Source organism: Rhipicephalus microplus, chromosome X (genome assembly GCF_043290135.1).
Source record: "Rhipicephalus microplus isolate Deutch F79 chromosome X, USDA_Rmic, whole genome shotgun sequence".
Taxonomy (NCBI): Eukaryota; Metazoa; Arthropoda; class Arachnida; order Ixodida; family Ixodidae; genus Rhipicephalus; species Rhipicephalus microplus.
In genome coordinates this window covers 501,393,780-501,414,151 of record NC_134710.1, presented here as the reverse complement: position 1 = coordinate 501,414,151, position 20,372 = coordinate 501,393,780, and the positions used below count along the sequence as shown (strand labels likewise).

At 47.5% G+C, this 20,372-nt stretch overlaps 1 protein-coding gene across 4 annotated transcripts; it reads left to right on the top strand.

Moving 5' to 3' along the window:
- Positions 1 to 767: 767 nt before the first annotated feature.
- On the top strand, positions 768 to 12,209 carry LOC119161665 (uncharacterized). Of its 4 annotated transcripts, none has more exons than XR_012887780.1 (6): positions 769 to 7,259; positions 7,335 to 7,503; positions 7,562 to 7,759; positions 7,860 to 7,970; positions 8,708 to 8,853; positions 12,083 to 12,209. XR_012887780.1 is itself a non-coding variant. In XM_075881003.1 (5 exons), exons 2-5 carry the CDS (start codon positions 7,340 to 7,342, stop codon positions 8,766 to 8,768), a joined length of 534 nt encoding a protein of 177 aa, XP_075737118.1. In that variant the 5' UTR covers positions 768 to 7,259; positions 7,335 to 7,339; the 3' UTR covers positions 8,769 to 10,206. The 4 variants fall into 4 exon arrangements, 2 of the variants coding, with proteins under 2 accessions (XP_075737118.1, XP_075737117.1); XR_012887779.1 differs by having other exon boundaries at positions 6,515 to 7,259; positions 7,562 to 7,769; XM_075881003.1 differs by lacking the exon at positions 12,083 to 12,209 and having other exon boundaries at positions 768 to 7,259; positions 8,708 to 10,206.
- The last annotated feature ends 8,163 nt before the right edge of the window (positions 12,210 to 20,372 follow it).

Genomic DNA, 20,372 nt, shown 5'->3' with positions numbered 1-20,372 from the left:
TACTTCAACGCACCGCCTCCAGAATACCATTCACCGATTTTTTTGCGCAGAACATGAAATAAACGTTCTTTTTTTCACTCTCTCTAGATGCAAAACCATCGTCTTTCGATAACATTTGCAGTGAAACATGCAGATACGGGGCCATTTTTTGTCTTGTTTTTACGCTCCAACTTTTCTTACTTTTACAAGTTTAGTTGTGAACTTGTGGTATGCGTCGGTAAACTGCGTAGTAAAAAACTTGATGAGCAGGGTCACTTTCTAACTTGCAGCAGTTGACCCTCGTTGTGGCCTGTACAAGGAACAGCGGCACCGTTTTCGAAAATGGCCCGTGTTTATTGAGACATGTTGTGTGCGTTGAAATTAATCGACGATATTGATTAACGTTTACGCACAGGGAAACGGAATATATTGTGATGCGGGTGCGGATCTGGGCACGCGAAGCTGCCAGGCCTCAGGCAGAAGTAGAGGAGAGGTATACCACAGCAGATAACAAAAGGTTTATTTACATGGTAGCGGGTGTTGGCCGATGGTAGTGAGTTTCACATTGTAAAGATAGCGGGGCTTTTTATACATTGCTAGTGATAACGGGATTTTTGGAGCGTCTTGACGCTCGTGTTATAAGTTTTCGGTATTTCCCGTATACCCTGTTCCCCACAGAGGCGTCTGCGCAAGCAGGCGTTTGGTGTGTAGCGACACCACAGACCCGAGAAACGGGGCGGGGGGGGGGGGAGGTCTTGATTTCCTCCCACGCATAGCCGTGCGTGGCTGAGCCGTGTCCGGGAAAAAGGGAATCCTGGGGGTTGAGCCTACGCCGAGTGATTGGACCTTTAAGCCCTCCCCCCCCCGGCCGAGGCAACACACCCCTTTGGCCCCGGCTTCACATAGACGGCACCCCTGGGTTGACCCATCCAGGGGAAATCGGCAGTCGCCTTTTCCTATCTATCTCTTCCTACATCTTCTTCTTTATCTCTTCTTTTTTATCTGTCCTGTCATCTTTTTTTTTTCCATTTACTTCCAAATTTCCTGACGGCGAGGGTTAACCTTGTGTAGTTGCCCAACCTTGGGTAGTTATATTCGGTTATAGCAGCGATGCATGGCTGGCGTCTTCAAGTATTTGCTATTCAACCTTGTAGCGTCCCTTTGTTGGGCTCGGTGGTGGGTGGCCACCATCGCCGCCGAAATTTGCACAATCTGAACGGGCAACATTTTCCCTCCTCCCTGATCGCCGCCTGAAAAGGTGGCGCACCGAAGAACCGTTCCTTTTCTCGAAACCGAAACAGTTTTTCCCCAAGTGCCACGTCGTACATAGTCAGAAAGAAAACAAAACAGTCCGAGCAATCTACCTTTTCTTGTCTCAAAAACACTCACTGAAGCAATCGGCCCAGGGTATCGAGTAACCAAGTTGAGAAGCGGCGACCTCCTTTTGGAGTTTCATGACAAGCTCCAATACGAAAATCTATCTAAACTAGTAGCTTTTGGGGATTTTCCACTTTCCATAGGTCCCCACAGATCCTTGAACACAGTTCGCGGTGTCATTTTGGATGACGACCTACTTGAAATATCAGAGAGAGAACTATTGGAAGGCTGAGAAAAAAAGAATAGAGTAAAGGTCCAAAGAATAGTGATACGACGAAGCAAAAAAAGAAACCCCAACAAAACATATAATTATCACCTTCGGTACCAGTGACTTACACGATTCAATTGAGACCGGCTACTGCAAGCTTCGTGTCAGGTCTTGCATACCAAATCGTCATATATGTGTTTCAAATGTCAGCGCTTTGGACATGGGTCGCGAAGCTGCAGAGGGCGTGCTACTTGCGCAAACTGTAGCTTTAACAAACATCCATCGGAAGATTGTACTGCTGCAGCCCGCTGTGTGAACTGCTGAGGAAATCATCCCGCTTACTCGCGATTGTGCCCATCCTGCAAAAAGGAAAAAGGAATTGTTGAACCTAAATTTAAATTAAATCTCTCTTCTCAAGATGCGCGCCACCACTTCACTCTCCACAACAAGCACTCTTCTTTCTTTGCAGATGTAATGCGCCAGGGCGCCGCATGACATCTTTCTGCGCCCGCGAATGTCACGCAAAGAGTGACCGCGGTCGCGCTGCCTGAGCCCACGGCTGGAGTAGCCTGTGATGCTCCACCTCCTGCCAAACAGGTTCAGCAGACTTCAGAGTCTGCCGGACCCCGGACCACTGCACCCGCAGTAAGGTCCGAAACTACTGCAAACGTGCCTCCTAATTAGGAACCATCCACCACCTCGCAGGAGGTTATGGATACAGGTACCCGTCCTCTGGCACCTCAAGCACCAAAGGACAGGCGCAACTCTTTGAAGCGCGCAAAAAACCCTCAAATTACAGGGCCCCCAAAAGACCCTGCAACCTAAGTCAACACTTTTCTATACACAGCACCGCACAACAATAAAATGACACATTTACTACAGTGGAACGTCAGAGGACTTCTGAGAAAACTCGACGATATCCAAGAACTTCTACACAAACATACACCAAAAGTGCTGTGTGTGCAAGAAACACACTTAAAATCCAAGCACACAAACTTCCTACGTAGTTACACTCTGTTTCGAAAAGATCGGGATGATGTTGTCACATCATCTGGCGGTGTTGCCATCATAGTTGATCAAGGAACAGCTTGTGCACATTTACTGCTTCAGACACCCCTTGAGGCGGTTGCCGTTCAAGCTGTCCTCTTCAACAAAATTATCCCAATTTGCTCTATTTACATAGCTCTCAATCACCAACTCAATAAACAGGAATTCTAGTCGTTCAAAGATCAACTTCCAGAACCTTATGTTGTCCTAGGCGACTTTATTGTGCGTAATAGCTTATGGGGCGACACTCGCTGCGATGCACGAGGTTACCTGATTGAACAATTTCTTTTTTCTTCCGGCGCGTGGTTCCTGAATCGCAAAAAGCCAACATTTTACAATAATATTAACAATACCAACTCGTCAATAGACCTCAGCATAACATCTCTATCAATCCTACGTCTAGTTAAATGGGAAGTCATCAATAATCGAAACAGTAATTACCATTTTTCATAGTTCTCAGCGCACCAATATCAAATATATGTCCTCCCCAGGTTCCCAAATGGGTCACCGATAAAGCTGATTGGGAACAGTTTCAAAAAATGACTCTCCTAACTTGATAATCGGAACAGTAATTACCATTTTTCATAGTTCTCAGCACACCAATATCAAATATATGTCCTCCCCAGGTTCCCAAATGGGTCACCGATAAAGCCGATTGGGAACAGTTTCAAAAAATGACTCTCCTAACTTGGGCTGACATGGGGGTGTTAAGCATAGAAGCTGCTGTGAGTTACCTGACAGCCTTTTTGATGTATGCTGCGACGAAATGTATACCACAAACATGTGGACCGTCCGGCAGACGACGAGTACCATGGTGAAATAATGAGTGCTGTAATGCGCGCAAAGAACAAAATAAGGCATGGAAGTTGCTTAGAGACTCGCCTACGGCCGAGAATCTTAAAAACCTTAAGAACATCAAGTCCAAAGGAAGGAGAACGCGCTGACAGGCGAGAAGAGAATGTTGGCATAAATTATTATCAGGTATTAATTCATACACAGATGAGGCAAGAGTCTGGAACATGGTCAGTAAGGTAGCAGGACGACAAGTACACACACTTCCTCTAGCGAACACACAAAGGGAGACCTTGAAAGAAAAGGTGAACACTCTCGGAGCGCACTTCCAGCAGGTCTCCAGCTCATCACACTATAGTGAAGCGTTCCAACGATACAAAACCAGAATAGCAAAACAGAGATTAAAACGCAAACCCACACAACACGAGCCATAAAATGAACCTTTCTGTTTGGCGGAACTACAAGCCTCACTTACCTGCTGCAATAAATCTACCCCAGGCCTGGACCATGTGGCCTATGAAATGTTGAAACATCTGCCCACTGATACCCAAAAAGCTCTCCTCTCCCTGTATAATGTGATATGGTCTTCCGGCTAGCTACATTCAGTCTGGAAGGAAGTTATCGTTATCCCAATTCTAAAACAAGGCAATGACCTGGCCTCAGTTTCCAGCTACAGGCTAATAGTGTTAACCAGCTGTCTTTGCAAGGTCTTTGAGAAATTGATTAACAGGCGCCTGATGCACTACTTTGAAATTAATGGCCTACTTGACCCATACGAGTGTGAGTTTCGAGAGGCTCAGTCCACCACTGATCACCTTGTCCGTATCCAGGCACAAATTCACGACGCTTTTGTTCATAAGCAATTTTTCCTCTCTGTGTTCCTCGATATAGAAAATTGATTGATTGATATGTGGGGTTTGACGTCCCAAAACCACCATATGATTATGAGAGACGCCATAGTAAAGGGCTCCGGAAATTTTGACCACCTGGGGTTCTTTAACATGCACCCAAATCTACGAACACGGGCCTACAACTTTTCTGCCTCCATCGGAAATGCAGCCGCCGCAGCCGGAATACAAACCCTCGTTATGGAAAAGGCATATGACACTACAAGGCGCTTTAGCATATTGCGAGACCTGTCACGTTTAGGTGTGCGGGGTAGAATGCTCACAACCATCAAAGGCTACCTGTCCAACCAGACATTCCATGTCCGAGTTGGCACTGTCCTATCTCGAATATTTGTCCAAGAAACAAGAGTGTCACAAGGAGGTGTATAGAGCTGCACACTTTTCATAGTGTAAATTAATTCCTTGCACCTGCGTCTCCCACGTAATATCTTTTACTGCATATATGTCAATGACGTACAAATTGGTTTCAAGTCGTGCAACATTTCAACGTACCAACGTCAAGTTTAACTAGGGTTCAACAAGTTGTCTCAATGGGCAGATGAGAATGGTTTTATACCCAACGCGTAAAAGAGCACTTGCGTCTTCTTCAGCCGAAAGAGGGGCCTCCATCCTGACCCCGACATTCACTTGCATGGTCAACCTCTGTCAGTGACGACGGAGCACAAGTTTCTTGGACTAATATTAGACACTAAACTAACCTTCATCCCACACATCAAGTATTTTGAAAGTTGTCACGCACTAAGTGGGGTAGTGACCAGAATTGTCTGATGAATTTCTATTGTGAAGAGGTTTATCAGTAGTTAACGACAACGGCAAGACAGCGTGATGAACCGTCCAGCAGAGACCGGCACAGCAGCGAGCTGAAGCACGAGACGAGAGAGCCGGGCTTTGGCGATGCTGCTCGCTGCAGGCACATCTTCTTCTTCCCAATCGCCCCCGCTGAAAAAGGAGCCATCCTGGCGACTTAAGAAGTTTCAGGCAGAGGCTTATGGTACGGTTTCAGCCGGGAAACATGGACGATGTCACGTGCACGCCGGCGCATGTCGTCCGATCGGGAAACTGGTTCAATTACGAAATTAACCGGAGAGGTTTTCTCCAAAATGGTGTAAGGCCCCTCGTACCGGGGGACAAGTTTCGAGGAGAGTCCCGGAGTTTGGTATGGGATGGCAAGCCACACAAGAGACCCTGAGGCATAGCTGGGATCCGGAAGAGAGGTGCTATGGTTTTCTTTCTGGCGTTGTTGCTCTTCCAAGTGAACGCACGGGCGAGCTGGCGGCACTCTTCGGCTTGTCGAGCAGCATCGGAGATAGGTGGACACTCGGAAGCATCAAGACGGTAGGGAAGTAGGGTATCAATTGTATGGGAAGGCTCACGTCCGTAAAGAAGAAAGAAAGGTGAGAATCCTGTGGTGCTTTGTATTGCGGTGTTATATGCGAACGTGACGTATGGGAGAACACGGTCCCAGTTGCTATGATCAGATGCCACGTACATTGAGAGCATATCACCTAGCGTGCGGTTGAAGCGTTCCGTTCGCCCGTTAGTCTGCGGGTGGTATGCTGTCGTTTTCCGATGAATGACATGGCATTCCGAAAGCAGAGTTTCGACAACCTTGGAGAGGAACGCGCCGCCTCTGTTGCTAAGGAGCTCTCGAGGTGCACCATGTCGAAGGATAAAGCGTTGTAAAATGAAAGAGGCGACATCCTGAGCTGTAGCGCTTGGCAAAGCGGCTGTTTCGGCGTAGCGTGTCAGGTGGTCAACCGCCACTATAATCCAACGATTACCTTCTGGTGTCAATGGAAGGGGACCGTAGAGGTCAACACCGATGCGATCAAATGGCTTGGCAGGGCATGGAAGTGGCTGCAATGCGCCATTCGCACGTGGCAGTGTTGATTTGCGTCACTGGCAGTCAGGACAGCGCTGCACGAACTTGCGTACAAAATTTTACATGCCGCGCCAGTAATAGCGATGGCGAAGGCGTTCATATGTTTTGAACACTCCGGCGTGGCCACATTGCGGATCACCGTGAAGAGAGGCGCATACTTGCGATCGTAAAGTGCGTGGAATGACCAGCAGCCACCGGCGGCCATGGGGGGCGTAGTTGCGTTGATGAAATAGTTGATCGCGGATGGCGAAATGGAAAGCTTGACGTCGGAGGGATCTAGATACTGGAAGGTTGGGCGTGCCAGATAAATATTTGATGGCGTGCCAGATAAATATTTGATAAGAGAGGCGATCCACGGGTCACGACGTTCGGTGGCAATCGAGTCGAGATTTAGCGATTACAAGGTCTGGAGGAAAGTGTTTCCGCACGTCTGATCTGGTGGTAAAGGTGAGCGGGACAGGGCATCAGCGTCAGAGTGTTTGCGTCCGCAGCGGTATACGACGCGAATGTCGTACTCCTGGATGCGGAGTGCCCATCGCGCAAGGCGGCCAGAAGGGTCTTTCAACGTGGAGAGCCAGCAAAGTGTGTGGTGATCAGTTACTAGATCGAACGGGCGGCCGTATAAGTACGGCGGGAACTTTCCAAGCGCCCACACCAGAGCCAAACACTCTTTTTCTGTCACGCTGTAATTAGTTTTGGCTTTCGTCAGAGTGCGGCTGGCATAGGCTACAACGTATTCTGAATAGGGGCGTACGGCTCAAGTTTCGCCGCACGCGTGCAGCGCCGTTTCCTCCCCTGGTGGCCTTTGCTCCAATTCATTGCCGCACACGGGGCGCGCTCGTCCGCAGATTCGCTTGGAGTACGCTGCTTGCTGCTTCACCGTGATGAAAACTAGTGCGTCTAAGAGGAAAAGACCGGGCTCTAAATATTGTTGTGTAGTTGGGTGCCACAACAGCGTCGCAAACACGAAGGGAAAAGAGCCCATCGTCAGGTTCTATTCGTTTCCCGGCAAGTGGTTTGAGACAGACTGCCGAGAAGCCTGAAATAGGGCTGTGCGGCAGAAAAAGTGAGTGACCGTTTCTCTGTCTTTCTGCTGTCATTCAATAGCTAAACTGAACAAAATTACCTTGCTTTCTAATAGCTCTGATGGCTCCCCGTGGCTCCCGCAAAAAAAAAAAAAAAACACGAATATGCAGCAGGCACTTCGGGAACAATGCGAAGAGCGAGAGCCAGGCCAACCCAGCCTACCTGTCGACTCTGTTTCCGGATGTTTACAAAAAGCGGCGGGTAAGCGGTGAGAGACACGAAAGGTAAGATGAAGGGTAGAATCAGCCAGATTTCGCACTGACTTATACTCACCCTGCGCAGGTGGGCAAAGCGGAGTCGATCAGCTGCTAAAAATTTGACGTCGCCTCATCCGCCCGAGGAATCCTCACCCGTGGACGTGCTGTCGAACGCGTCGGAGGCCGACTGCTCGCCAGACGCGAATGCGCAATCAAAAGCCTTAGAGCGGGGCTCGCTGCTCTTGACGGAGGTGGAAGTCGACGCTCAGCAGTTCACATTGACGTGCGTCGCCGTGAGTTGTCTTACAACATGCAGATCGCAGGCTATGTGACCGGTGGCATGTAGCTCACCATGTACAATTGTTTTTCTTCGAACTACGCAGGAAACGCAGACAGATCCTGTGTGCTGCAAGGGTCCTTTGCAGTTCATGCTGTCTGCAACCGATGGAACCCATGGGTCCACACAAGTCACTCACGTTGCTCAAGCAGACAAGGTGATTTTTTATGCACTTAAAGCAACATACTTTCTACTCCTTCGATGGGGTAACTAAAAAAGTAAATCTACAATTAAATTGTGCACCTGTTAAAATTATATATTTGTACACACTTAACTTACCTTTCACCCCTCTAACCTCCGGAACGGAGCTGCACTCATCCCAAGCATTTGAATTTGTATCCACAGTTGGTTCTGAAGTACTACTGCCCAACGAACCAGATTTGTCGTTGGAATTAGTATAAAATTTGGGCCTGCAAGTTCTACTTTTTAAAATTCAGCTATGTTACCGAGGGCTGCACTGAGAGCAGTTGGTTAAATGCTGTAGATAATCCTCGTTGAGTGGGTTATAGTAACTTCTGTCATTGAGTACAGCTGCACAAACTATCCGTGGGTGAAGACGCCGTTGCCATATCTTGCTTATGGAAGCAGGGTGCTCGAATGAGCTATTCCCGTAACTTTACATTTGCCTGCAAGGTCAATATCCGCTCAGTGGGCAAGCTGAATGATGTCAACTGTTCTCTGACATGTTCATTGACAACTGTGCTATAACCATTTCTATCTTAAGTCACTACGTAATAACAAACATTACACATTGCCGATCCTTTTAGTGACAATCGACGAATACAAAGGCAAAGCTGATGAAGCTAAACAGAAAAATGAAGCCTCGTAGCAGACATTTATTGGAAAGTTTTATTTCCTTTCTTCAATATTTATGAGTGGTCGATTTTATTCTAGGTCACCCATTCTGAAAAGACATGGGCAAGGAGGTGCGGCTTCCTCGGATAAGAGTCCGTGAAATCATCTGAGCAAGCACTTCAGGACCTCTGCAGTGTTACAGTGACAGTCTTCAGCATGCTGCTCAACCTTCTGCCCGAGCAACGGTACCGGTTGTCAGATGTGACAAAAGAGGACAGATTGGTTCACTTTTTGATTAAACTTAAGTTAGGTGTAAGCTTAACGGCACTGGGTGCCATTTTCGGCATAAGTAAATCCACTGCCTCACGGGTGTTCAGGGTTACACTAGATTGCCTGAGCGTAAAGCTGAGGAAGTGGGTGTTTGCTCCCCCGTGGTGTGCTATCAAGGACACTCTCCCAGAATGCTTTGTTCAGCATTACCCTAAGTGCACGTTCATCATTGACTGCACTGAAATCCGGACAGAAACGCCTATGGATCCAGAGGCTCAACATTATCTCTACTCACACTACAAGGGATCGTACACTTTGAAGTTCCTTATAGCAATCCTTCCCAATGGCATGGTGTCGTTCATTTCAAAAGCTTATGGCTGGAGACATTCAGACTGTTTCATTACTCGAGATTCGGGATTTCTGTCGCTTATCGAACCGGGTGATTTGGTGCTCTGCGATAAGGGGTTTCCTGCGATAAAAACCACCATGGCAGGCGAGGGCGCTGTCTTAGTGATGCCGCCTTTCAATGTCGGGGGAGGGCAGCTTTCCACGGAAGACATGGAGACTACCTTAACCATCGCCCAGGTGCATATTCATGTGGAGAGAGCCATTCAGAGGTTGAAACTGCACAATGTGTTGACAAACTGTGTGCAACTGACTTTAATTCCACAGATGTAGAAAGTAGTACAGGTTTGCAGTGCTCTGGTGAACATGCAGAGCCCAATTATAAAGCTGTAAAGAATGCAGAAAAGGTGTTTGCGAAACACTTCAATGTACGCAACGGAACAACAGTATAAAGCATCTCGCAACATCAGCGTTGGCAAATGTGTTATGCCGTCGTTGATCACCATTCTTTCAAATTTCAAATTCGGAAAAAGTTCGGTTAGCAACCAGTCACTCAAGCTAAAAATGTCTAAAGCACGACACAATTTTTCAACATTCGTGAAATGTGTGGACAATATTTAGTTAACACTTTGGTATGAGCAGTGTGGAAAACAATCACAAATAAAAATAAAGCTTTTTAGAGCGCACTTATTCTGAAAATAAATGTCCTGTTCTTTAGTCTGTAAAACATTCTAGCAGTACAGACTGCTCTTTAGTGCAGAGTGACAGCCACCAGGCCCTAAAACATTACTGACATTTAATTGTAGTTTCTCGACCACATACCAGCATCACTTGGTGGTATAAAAGATGTGTTTTTAAAACCCAAACAAATGAGAGACATGTATATTTTTGCTCACAAGGCAAAAAGCAGACTTTTGTTCAAGTTGTCTTAGAGAGTTCCTCAAGTAGATAAGTGAAATAAAAGAATTCTAGTTTTGGAACAACCTCTGAAAGGAAATTCATGTTTCTGTCTACAAAAAGAAACTTGTCATCCTGCACGGGGCTCCAAGCATAAAACACTGCTTGACTAAGGTTCATGATGTAAAGCTGGAGCTGTAGTCGAGTGTAGAAGCTGCGGGATTTCTTGAGGGTCAGCGCTCCAGCCTGACAATCGAAAAACTCCAAGATCGTCTTTCCCTCCTTGTCGATGATGGGTACTTTCTCACACCTGGCTGGACACTTGATTTCTACGAGCACCGTGTTTCCCTCGTACCGCATGAGCCCATCGGGGCTGCAAGCGAGCCATGGTTGCTCCGGCAGCATGACAAGTCCAGTCTGAGAAATGTGTCAAGTTGGTCTAATGATGCAAAATATTTATTTCAAACTGCTAAGCAGCTCTGTCTGAACACCAAGTTGCTAGACTGGACGATATTTATTTTCTGCCGAAGACAAAAGTTTGAAGTATTTAAAATTGTGTTACAACATGTTCATAAATAATAATACAGTCAGGGCTACAGTAGCCTTTACTTCACAAAATTCAATGTATCTGTATCATCAGACCGCAGAGGCAGCCTGATTACTCCTTGCCAGATTTCCACCTTATATTCACTTTATCAGAATGTGACGAACTTTGCCCAAGTCAGCAGATTACTAGATTCAGTGACAAGCCTTCCATCCTAAAATACAAATGGACGGTAGACGAAGAGAAGCAGTCATGATTTTATGTTACAAGATCCAATGACATTCATGCAGGTCATTACCAAAATGCCCATTTCATACAGATGTCAGGACAGAGCCCTAGCTGCCGAAGAGGCGGGAGGAGGAATAAACTTTATTTTATTTTAGTTCAGGAGTAGTAGCAATGGGGGGTCTTCTCAAAAAATATTCTTTGCCGTGCGAGAATGTATCTTAAGGTGAGCAGCTGCAGGACGCTGTGTTTGTTTAGATCTAACGCGCACAGGCACAAGCTCTTTCAAGAAGGGTTCAAGTCTCGATGGCATGCGGTCATAAAAGGGTCTTCAGGATTTGCGGCACGTGTACCTCAAGATTGGGAGTCTGAAGTTTCTGCTCCAGTGCCTTTCGTGCCTTTGGTTCATTCCGGAGACCTACATGCAATGGACAAAAATATTAACAATGTAACGCACAAAAAAGGACACATAAAACATTATTCATGGTATGTGACTAATTAATGGCGGCGGATCAACTTCAAGGTTTGGATATTAGCAAATTTCTTACCATATCGAGTGGCTGGAGTTGAGAAAGGTTTTTTGCGGGTCATCTGCTTCGCCAAGGCTTCGGGTAGCTTTCTCCTGGTGCGGATAGAATGGCAGCTTGACCTTGTGAGGCGATACTTTCGCGCTTCATGCCATCTGTACAGAGAAAAGAAAGATTGGTGAAACGAAAACAACCGATGTAAATAAATTGTGCTGCACATGTCTGTCGATAGAGGTGCAAACGCAATGAAGTTCTGCATTTTAGAGGAACTTTTTTTTTCACAGCCGAAACAGTTGCCGTGATGAAATGGGTTGGTATGCAGCAATATTTCCTAATATAATTTTTGGTAGTCTTATCCTGGAAAGGTCAAGCAACCTTCATACTGCACTCTGTAACCCCTGTGATTGCATTCAACAAAAAGTTTAATTGATACCTCTGTACATCACCAGAAGCAATTCTGTAATCGTCAAAGTGGCGACTCCAGTGCTGGTTGTTTCTAACCCTTTAATTGAAAACTGCCAGAAAATCGTAAGCTGAAAGGTATATTTATGGTCAATATTATCTGATGAATTAATTGTGACTTGGGGAGGTTTGTAAACTTCAGTTTTATGTGGACCTCAACACCCTTTTCTAGAATGTAATAAAACTTTTCTCCATTGTGAACAGGTCTCCCAACTTGCCGAAAATTGCTGTACTGGCCACGGGTTGCCATTGCGAGGTCGACGACTTCATCAGCCAAGCACACCTCTGTAGAATAAATGATCCTGGCCTCGCAGGACAGGCCACCCATGAAGTCTGTGTTTACTTGCTGCGTTGTTTGACTGTTGAGGTCGTACACAGTACGCGTATGCTGAAACAGTGTCCTGTCAGCACTCATATTTCTAAGAAGGGCTGCCAGATGCTCCCTTTCAATGTTGGCAGAGACCGTCGACACCAGACTTTCCACCACTATCTTGGCCTCTCACTCTACCTCCGTCATCTTCATGGCCTTTAGAACACTGTTGAGTGGGCAAACTAAATCTTCATAGCATGCCATGACATCAGTGGGTGACTCTGGCCTTGTGTCCTTGGCACACGTGAGGGGTCCAGCTAGAAGAAAGAATTCCGGTCAGGTTAACAGTAGTCATTAAAGGCAAACTTACACTATTAGCTCCATCCTAGTTTTTTAATATACTTCACACTGACCGAGCTTTATTACCTTTTAAGTGGCTATACAGGCATTAGAATTTCTGAATCACCTAGCTGAATAACTGCAACTTTAACCTAAATTGATTTATCCCTGCAACTTTTGGAGGAAGAACAAAGTTTTACACACTTTCTTTGTGTAGAGAGGCTCTAGAAACATTCAGATAGCTGTGTATGGAGAGTAAAAAGAAAGACTTCGAGACGGCATTTTTCTCAGCCTCTTGCAACTGCATAGAAATTGCAATTTCGGTGTTACTTTCACGAAGAATGCAACGCTGCTAGCATGAAACTAATCAGCTTTCACTTGGTTTAACAGTAGAGATAGAAGGAGGATAAGTTCACGAAACCAGGGTATGTCAAGAAAGCGGGTTCGGTTCCCGGCCGCGGCGGCCGCTTTTATGACGCAGGCGAAAAGCAACAACGCCCGTGTGTTTGAGCTTTCGGCACACGTTAAAGATCCTCAGGTGGTCAAAATTAATCCGGAACCCTGCACTACGGCGCGCCCCGTCGTCTGTGTAGCGTCGGCACGTTAAACCTCATAATCAATCAATCACGAATCCACGGTGAAAAAAGGAATCGAGCGAATGCATTCCTTATCAAAATACCTGGGAAAAGGTCCGCGATGGTCTTGTTCACGTCCCGCTTGGGTTTTTTCGACGGTTTTCCCCACTGCTGAGGTCTGCTTGTACAGGTATCGTCAGTTGCCTCATTCACGTAGGCGCACACAGCCGCGGCATGCTTACAGCGGCTGGTTATTCCCGCCTCGCAAGAGCACGTCCCGGAGGCTACGGACCGTGTATGAGCGCAGATCTGCATGCGAAAAGTCAATTTAGTATCACCGCCTTTGTGTACTTAGCCTCTGAGCGTGAATACATTCGACAAGAGCGGTAGAAAGAACACAAAAAAGAGAAAGAGCGTTTACCCTCGGACGCACATCGTAGACGACGTTGTCTTGCACTTGTGAAACGCACTTGGCGTTCAGCTGATGCTCGTCTGCTTGTATTATCTCCTCCACCGCGAACACGTTTCACGAGTAGCTTTCCCTTCGTCAGGTTCGCCTCCCTAAAAAATAGCTCACAGTTTTCGAGACAAAGGAAGCCGCAATAGAACGCCAACGTGTTACTCGCCATTGAAAACCAGCAGCAGCGGCACGGCAGCTCGGTATGCCTGCGGCCAACTAGGGCGGTTCTCCGCCGCGCGCAGCGCTGCTAGTATCGCTCCGGCGCGCCACCTGGCCCAGCCGTACGCCCCTATAGCCGGGCTTTCGTTAAACGAGGATCGCGCCTAGCCCGATGCCGCTGGCGTCGGTGTACACTTCGGTAGGAGCCGTCGGGTCGAAGTGGCGAAGAATAGGTGGGGAAGTGAGCAGACGGCGCAGGGTAGTGAAGGCAAAGTCACATGTAGGGGACCAGCAGGAGAGTTTCACGTCACCGCGAAGAAGCTGGGTTAACGGTGACATGATAGATGCAAAATTGCGAACAAAGTGCCAAAAATAGGAGCATAGGCCTGATTGGTTAATTTGTGGGGTTTAACGTCCCAAAACCACCATGTGATTATGAGAGACGCCGTAGTGGAGAGCTCCGGAAATTTCGACCACCTGGGGTTCTTTAACGTGCACCCAAATCTGAGTACACGGGCCTACAACATTTCCGCCTCCATCGGAAATGCAGCCGCCACAGCTGGGATTTGAACCCGCGACCTGCGGGTCAGCAGCCGAGTACCTTAGCCACTAGACCACCGTGGCGGGGCATAGGAGCATAGGCCTACAAAACTGCGAAGCTCTTTCATGGTCGTCGGCTTTGGAAATTCTGCGACTGCTCGAAGTTTTGCTGGGTCAGGTAATACGCCGTGCTTGGACACGATGTGGCCTAGGATGACGAGCTCGCGTGCAGCGAAGCGGCATTTTTTCAGGTTAAGCTGCAGACCAGCGTTGGTCAGACAAGTCAAAACGTGCCTGAGGCGAAGGAGGTGTGTAGAAAAGTCATGGGAGAAAACCAAGACATCGTGGAGGTAACAGAGGCACATGTTCCATTTGAGGCCACGTAGCGTATTATCCGTAAGACGTTCAAACGTGACAGGCGCGTTACAAAGCCCAAAGGGCATGACGTTAAATTCATATAGTCCGTCTGGTGTAATCAGTGCTGTTTTTTGGCGATCGGCTTCAGCCATTGGGACCTGCCAGTAGCCAGACCGCAAATCTAGCGACGAGAAAAATTCCGCTCCGTGAAGGGTGTCAATGGCGTCATGAATGAGCGGCAAAGGATAGACGCCCCTCGGGTTATCTTATTCAAACGACGATAGTCCACGCAAAGTCGGATAGATCCGTCTTTCTTACGCACCAGGACGACGTTAGACGCCCAGGGACTGTGAGAGGGTCGAATGACGTCTCTATGAAGCATATCTTCGACTTGTTCGTTGATGACGCGGGGCTCTTCAGCGGAGACACGGTATGGTCTTTGACGCAGTGGCTGGTGTAGGCCGGTGTCAACATCATGTTTGACTTGTGATGTGCGGCCCAGTTGAGGTTGCGACACATCGAAATAACTCCTGAACTCATGCAGAAGATCCAGCAGGTCGGCATGTTTGGTGGGAGTGAGAGTGTCGGCGATGGCGCTGGAAAACGTATCATTGGGCGACTCCCCTAGTGCCGACAGTGCTTTTGGGTGGTCGCAGTAGTCATCCGAGACATCAACCAAAAACGAAAGGTCGAGATCCTGCACGCGGCCGTGACATTCCCCCGCAAGCAAAGTGACAGGTGTGGAAAGCGGATTGCTTACGAACATGTTGCTTCTTCCGGTGGCAAGGTCAATTGTTGCGAAAGGCAGCGGCAAAGCTCGACGACATTTGAAGATATCGGAAGGCATAAAAAGGACTGTAGCGTCAGTGTAGGCGTTGCATGAAACGGGAACAAGTGCGAAATTTTCAGGCGGAATATCCGTATCTTCATGAACGAGCAACTTCGGCGGCTGATGAAGAGCGTCAAGTAATGGGACATCACACAAGGGTGGGAACTCAACTTCGGCGCATGCGCAGTCTATGACGGCATTATGGCGGGATAGAAAGTCCCACCCGAGGATGACGTCATGCGAACAGACAGGGAGAACAATAAACTCCACGATGTAAAGAATGCCTTCGATGGAGACTCTTGCAGTGCAGGCTGCGAGAGGCGTTACTTGCTGTGCGCTTGCGGTGTGAAGCGACAATCCCGAAAGCGGCGTCGTTACTTTGCGTAATAAACGGCAGAGATTAGCGGCAATAACAGAAACAGCGGCGCCGGTGTCCACAAGGGCGAAAGTACAATAACCTTCAACAGTTACTGCGACCACGTTAGCAGGAGAGGGGCGAGCGCTTAGACAGTTCGAAAATGGCGCAGTTCTTGCCTCTTGAACTGCGGTGCTCAGTTTTCCTGGTCGGAAGGTCCGGATCGGCGACGCATGGGGGAGGGCGATCGCCGATGAGGAGAGGGTGCGTGTTGCGGCTGAAAGTCAAGGTGGTCAGTAGGGGCATAGCGAGGTGGCGAGACCGGCCCGTATTGGACGAAGGCTTGGCTGCCGGGATGCGACGACCGGGCATAGTTGCCGAACGTCTGAGGTTGACGGCGGCAGTAGCGAGAAACGTGTCCGGGAGTGAAGCAGGCGGAGCAAATCGGTCGGTTATCGGGCGTCCTCCTGGGATTGGCGACTGGTGCTGCCGCCCAAGATGCAGTATAAGTAGCCGGTTGTGCGGGCTGTGAGCGCGTGGTGTAGGGTGGTTGCGGGAGCCTACATACATCGTCTGCATATGTGAGCGGCGCGGCTACGGGCTGCATCTCTTGCGAAAAGGCGACAGTAGGAGCCACAGGCTGCGCTGCATAGGTTAGGGGCGCGGCCACAGGCTGAACGGCTGGCGGATAGGCGACAGGAGCGCCTACCCGCTGTGCGACACCCGGGCAGTGACCACGGCTAGATAGAGGTGGCTCGTAGTGCACAAGAGGAACAGCTTGTGCAACCTCTTCCGATATAGCAGTGCGAAGCGGGGCAGGTAGACGGGTGGTGGTCTCGTGAGTAAAGGGCACTAGGGAAAGTTGGCGGGTGACTTCCTCACGGACGAAGGCTCGGACTTGCTGAAGCAATGGTGAATTGTCAGGCATGGAGTCGAAACTGGACAACGACTCACCACTAGGCTGAGGCTGCCGAGTCAGAGTGCGTTGCTTCTTCAACTCGTCATAGCTCTGACACAAGCTGATGACTTCAGAACCTGTGCTTCGATTCTTAGCCAAGAGCATTTGAAAACAGCCATCGTAGATGCCCTTCAGAATGTGTTTGACCTTGTCCGACTCGGGCATGGTGTCATTCGCGCGTCGACAAAGGTCGACGACATCCTCAATATAGCTGGTAAAATTTTCTCCAGTCTGCTGAGAGCGGACGCGCAAGCGCTGTTCTGCTCGCTGCTTGCGGACAGCCGGCTGACTGAACACTTCGGCACATGACGTCTTGAAGACGCTCCATGTGGGAATGTTGTGTTTTCTGCGACGCCAGTGAGATAAAATATGACGTGGCCCAGCTTGTCGGCTTCATCCCACTTATTGTTGGCGCTCACCAGTTCGTAATGCTCGAGCCAGTCTTCGACGTCGGTCCCATCCGCACCGCTGAAGACCTTTGGGTACCGTAGCCTAGGATGGCCAGGGCAGTTGAACTGGAGCGACGACGCCGATGGGTTGGCGTTGTTAGTCATGACGGGCTGTAGCGTGCGGCTTCGCAGCTAGCGACAGGGATAAACAGCACGCTCCACCAAATGTGAAGAGGTTTATTAGTAGTTAACGACAACGGCAAGACAGCGTGATGAACCGTCCAGCAGAGACCGGCACAGCAGCGAGCCAAAGCACGAGACGAGAGAGCCGGGCGTTGGCGATGCTGCTCGCTTCAGGCACATCTTCTTTTTCACACTATAAAAGCCTCGTACGCACACGCCTAGATTGCGGTGCTCTAATCTATCAGTCGGCAAAACCATCGGCCTTGAAGATCCTCGACCTTGTACACCATCTAGGAATTCGCCTCTCTACGGGTGCTTTTCGAACTAGCCCTGTAGAGAGCCTGTACGTGGATTCGTATGAATGGTTGCTCCACTTTCAAAGATGTTACCTGTCTTTTGTGCACTTTCTGAAGGTAAAGGCAGACAAGGAACACCCTTCTAATTTCACAATTAATGATTTCTCTTGCTCTCGCTTGTTCGAGAACCGTCCTTCGTTGAGGCAGCTCTACTCGCTCAGTGTAAGGGGCCTGGCCGAAGAAACAGGTGGGCCTCTTCTCGAACACAGTTTGGTGGCTCCTGCTGCATATCCGACACCGTAGCAGTGGCAGCTTATAGACTGTGATGATTCTTTTGTGGACGTCACAAAGCACGCACCACTTGCACACATACATACATACTTCCTAGAACTACAACATAAATACACATACCCCGAGTTCTTTACCAATGGCTCAAAGTGCAACACTTCTGTGTCATATGCAGCTGTAGGCGAATCCTTTTCCGAGGCTGGCGTTCTTCATCCTGATGCAAGCATTTTCACAGGAGAGGCCTATGCAATACTATTGGCCGTAAAACACATCAAACAGATAAAATTACAAAAAGCGGTAATATACACAGATTCTCTAAGTGTGGTTCAAGCCCTGAAAACTCATAAAAAACACAGAAACCCTGTGCTGGTGTCGCTTTACTCTCATTTGTGCACACTGTACACATCAAAACAGCATGTCGTTGTCTGCTGGGTACCAGGGGACCGTGAGATACAAGGGAACGTTTGGCGGACAAGCTGGCTACTTCCGTCAACGACACCACTTCCAATGCATCCATACCAATGCCTGCACGTGTTTTGAAACCTTTTCAAAAACGAAAGCTCAGGGGGTATTGGAAGAGTACGTGGGATAGACAGACAGACAATAAACTCCATGCTATTCAACCACAACTAGGTAATTGGCCGCCACTATCAAAATTCGACAGACAGAAGTAATACTAACAAGGCTTAGAACAGGACATACACACTGTACACATTCATATCTTCTGTCTACTGGTAATCCACCATTGTGTGAGAGATGTGGAGAAGCACTTATGGTTCTCCACATTATCGTCCAGTGCAATGAGTTAGATGCTCTAAGAGAAAATCACTTTTTATTGCCCTACCGACAGCAGCTCCCACTACACCCTGGGATGCTCATCGGTAGGGATCCGCTTTTTAAACTGCAATCACTTTTCACGTTTTTAAAAGATGTTCATAGCTTTCACCCGATATTTCGAGGTGATCCGTTGCACGACCTCTGTACAATGGTCGTGGCAGCGGTGACTACATCTCTATCATGGTTTTATTATCAAGACATTTTGCCATCCACTTTCGCTGCACATATCTCACGTCATGATTTTATTACTTTCATGTTTTTACCCGCGTTAGCGCGAGGACTTTTAAGGCCCCTTTACAGCCACGCATGAAATCATTGTTCATATCTCTAGTTATTTGAAATCATCAGTGGCGCTGTTTGGCCATTAATTGTCCCTTGCGCCATTAAAAACCACTCATCATCATCATATATCCTGTTGAAGAAAACCATCAAATTCAGGACAGTCCAATCAAAAAGGTATCTTCATCCAACACAACCTAGCAAATTAAGGCCTCTCCACGGCTCAGTGATGCCACCTTTCTGTGACAGCCCTAGTCGGTAAGCATCAGCGACCCCTTAGCCTTCATATGCAGGTTCGTGAGCTGAGAACGCCATTTCAAAACAGTTGTCCTTGAAAAAAAAACCACGTAGGTATTGGAACAAACCTGTCGGAGATTTTTTTTTCATCCTCGTTTGCGTGAAGGTATACTCCTTCATTTTTCGACTCACTTATACTCATTTGATGAGGTACTCATTTGATACACATTTGATTAGAATGAGATCTATATGCAGCTTTTACAAGTTATGTTTTAAGTATTTTTTACCTAAAAAGTGAATGCAAAATGATTTCATGTGCCATATTTTATTTTCAACAAATAAGCGGGAATGAAGGAGTTAATGAAAGCTGTTTCACGTCTTCGGCTTACACTCCAATAATATTTACTGTATACACAAATACAACACCAAATAAGATTCCGAACTCTAACATCCACAAATAACACATAAATACAGCAACAAGCTATTGGTTAAGTATTTTAATGGGTTAAATTATTGTTCTGTTCACTTTGCAGCCTTTTTATACATCGATCAGCCTTTTTTGTACACAATGTATTTGCGAGCAGACGCACTACGAAATCACGCATTCAAACAATTAACGCCTATTTGAAATAGTTAGGCAAGCAAAAGAAACACATAACACTAAATCTGCTTCGAAGCTCGGACAGAATAATAAATGAAAGCAGTCACGTGTACATGGAGCAGTTAGTTCTCATATGTAGCATCACTCAACATATACGACTTATGGTTGACTGATGAGGTAGCCTAATGTTTTCAGAACGGCGTAGAAACGTGTGCGCATGTGAAGAAATTGTAAATGAAATGCTTTAAAACATCAGCAAGTACGGAGAATACCACAGCATGTTTTTATGTTGCAGAAAGGAAGAGTAACTTGCTCTTTAAGAAAGCTGACAGCATTCAGTTGGTCGACGTCTGACAGGTCGCCATTCGAGGCCACTTGAAGAAGTGAAACTTTCTAGGTCAGTAAATGAATAACTCTGTCTTCTTTCGTAGACAAAAAAAATTTTAGTCTAAGGCTGCTGCATAATTCGCCAGGTAAGTCAAGAAATACATAACATCTACTT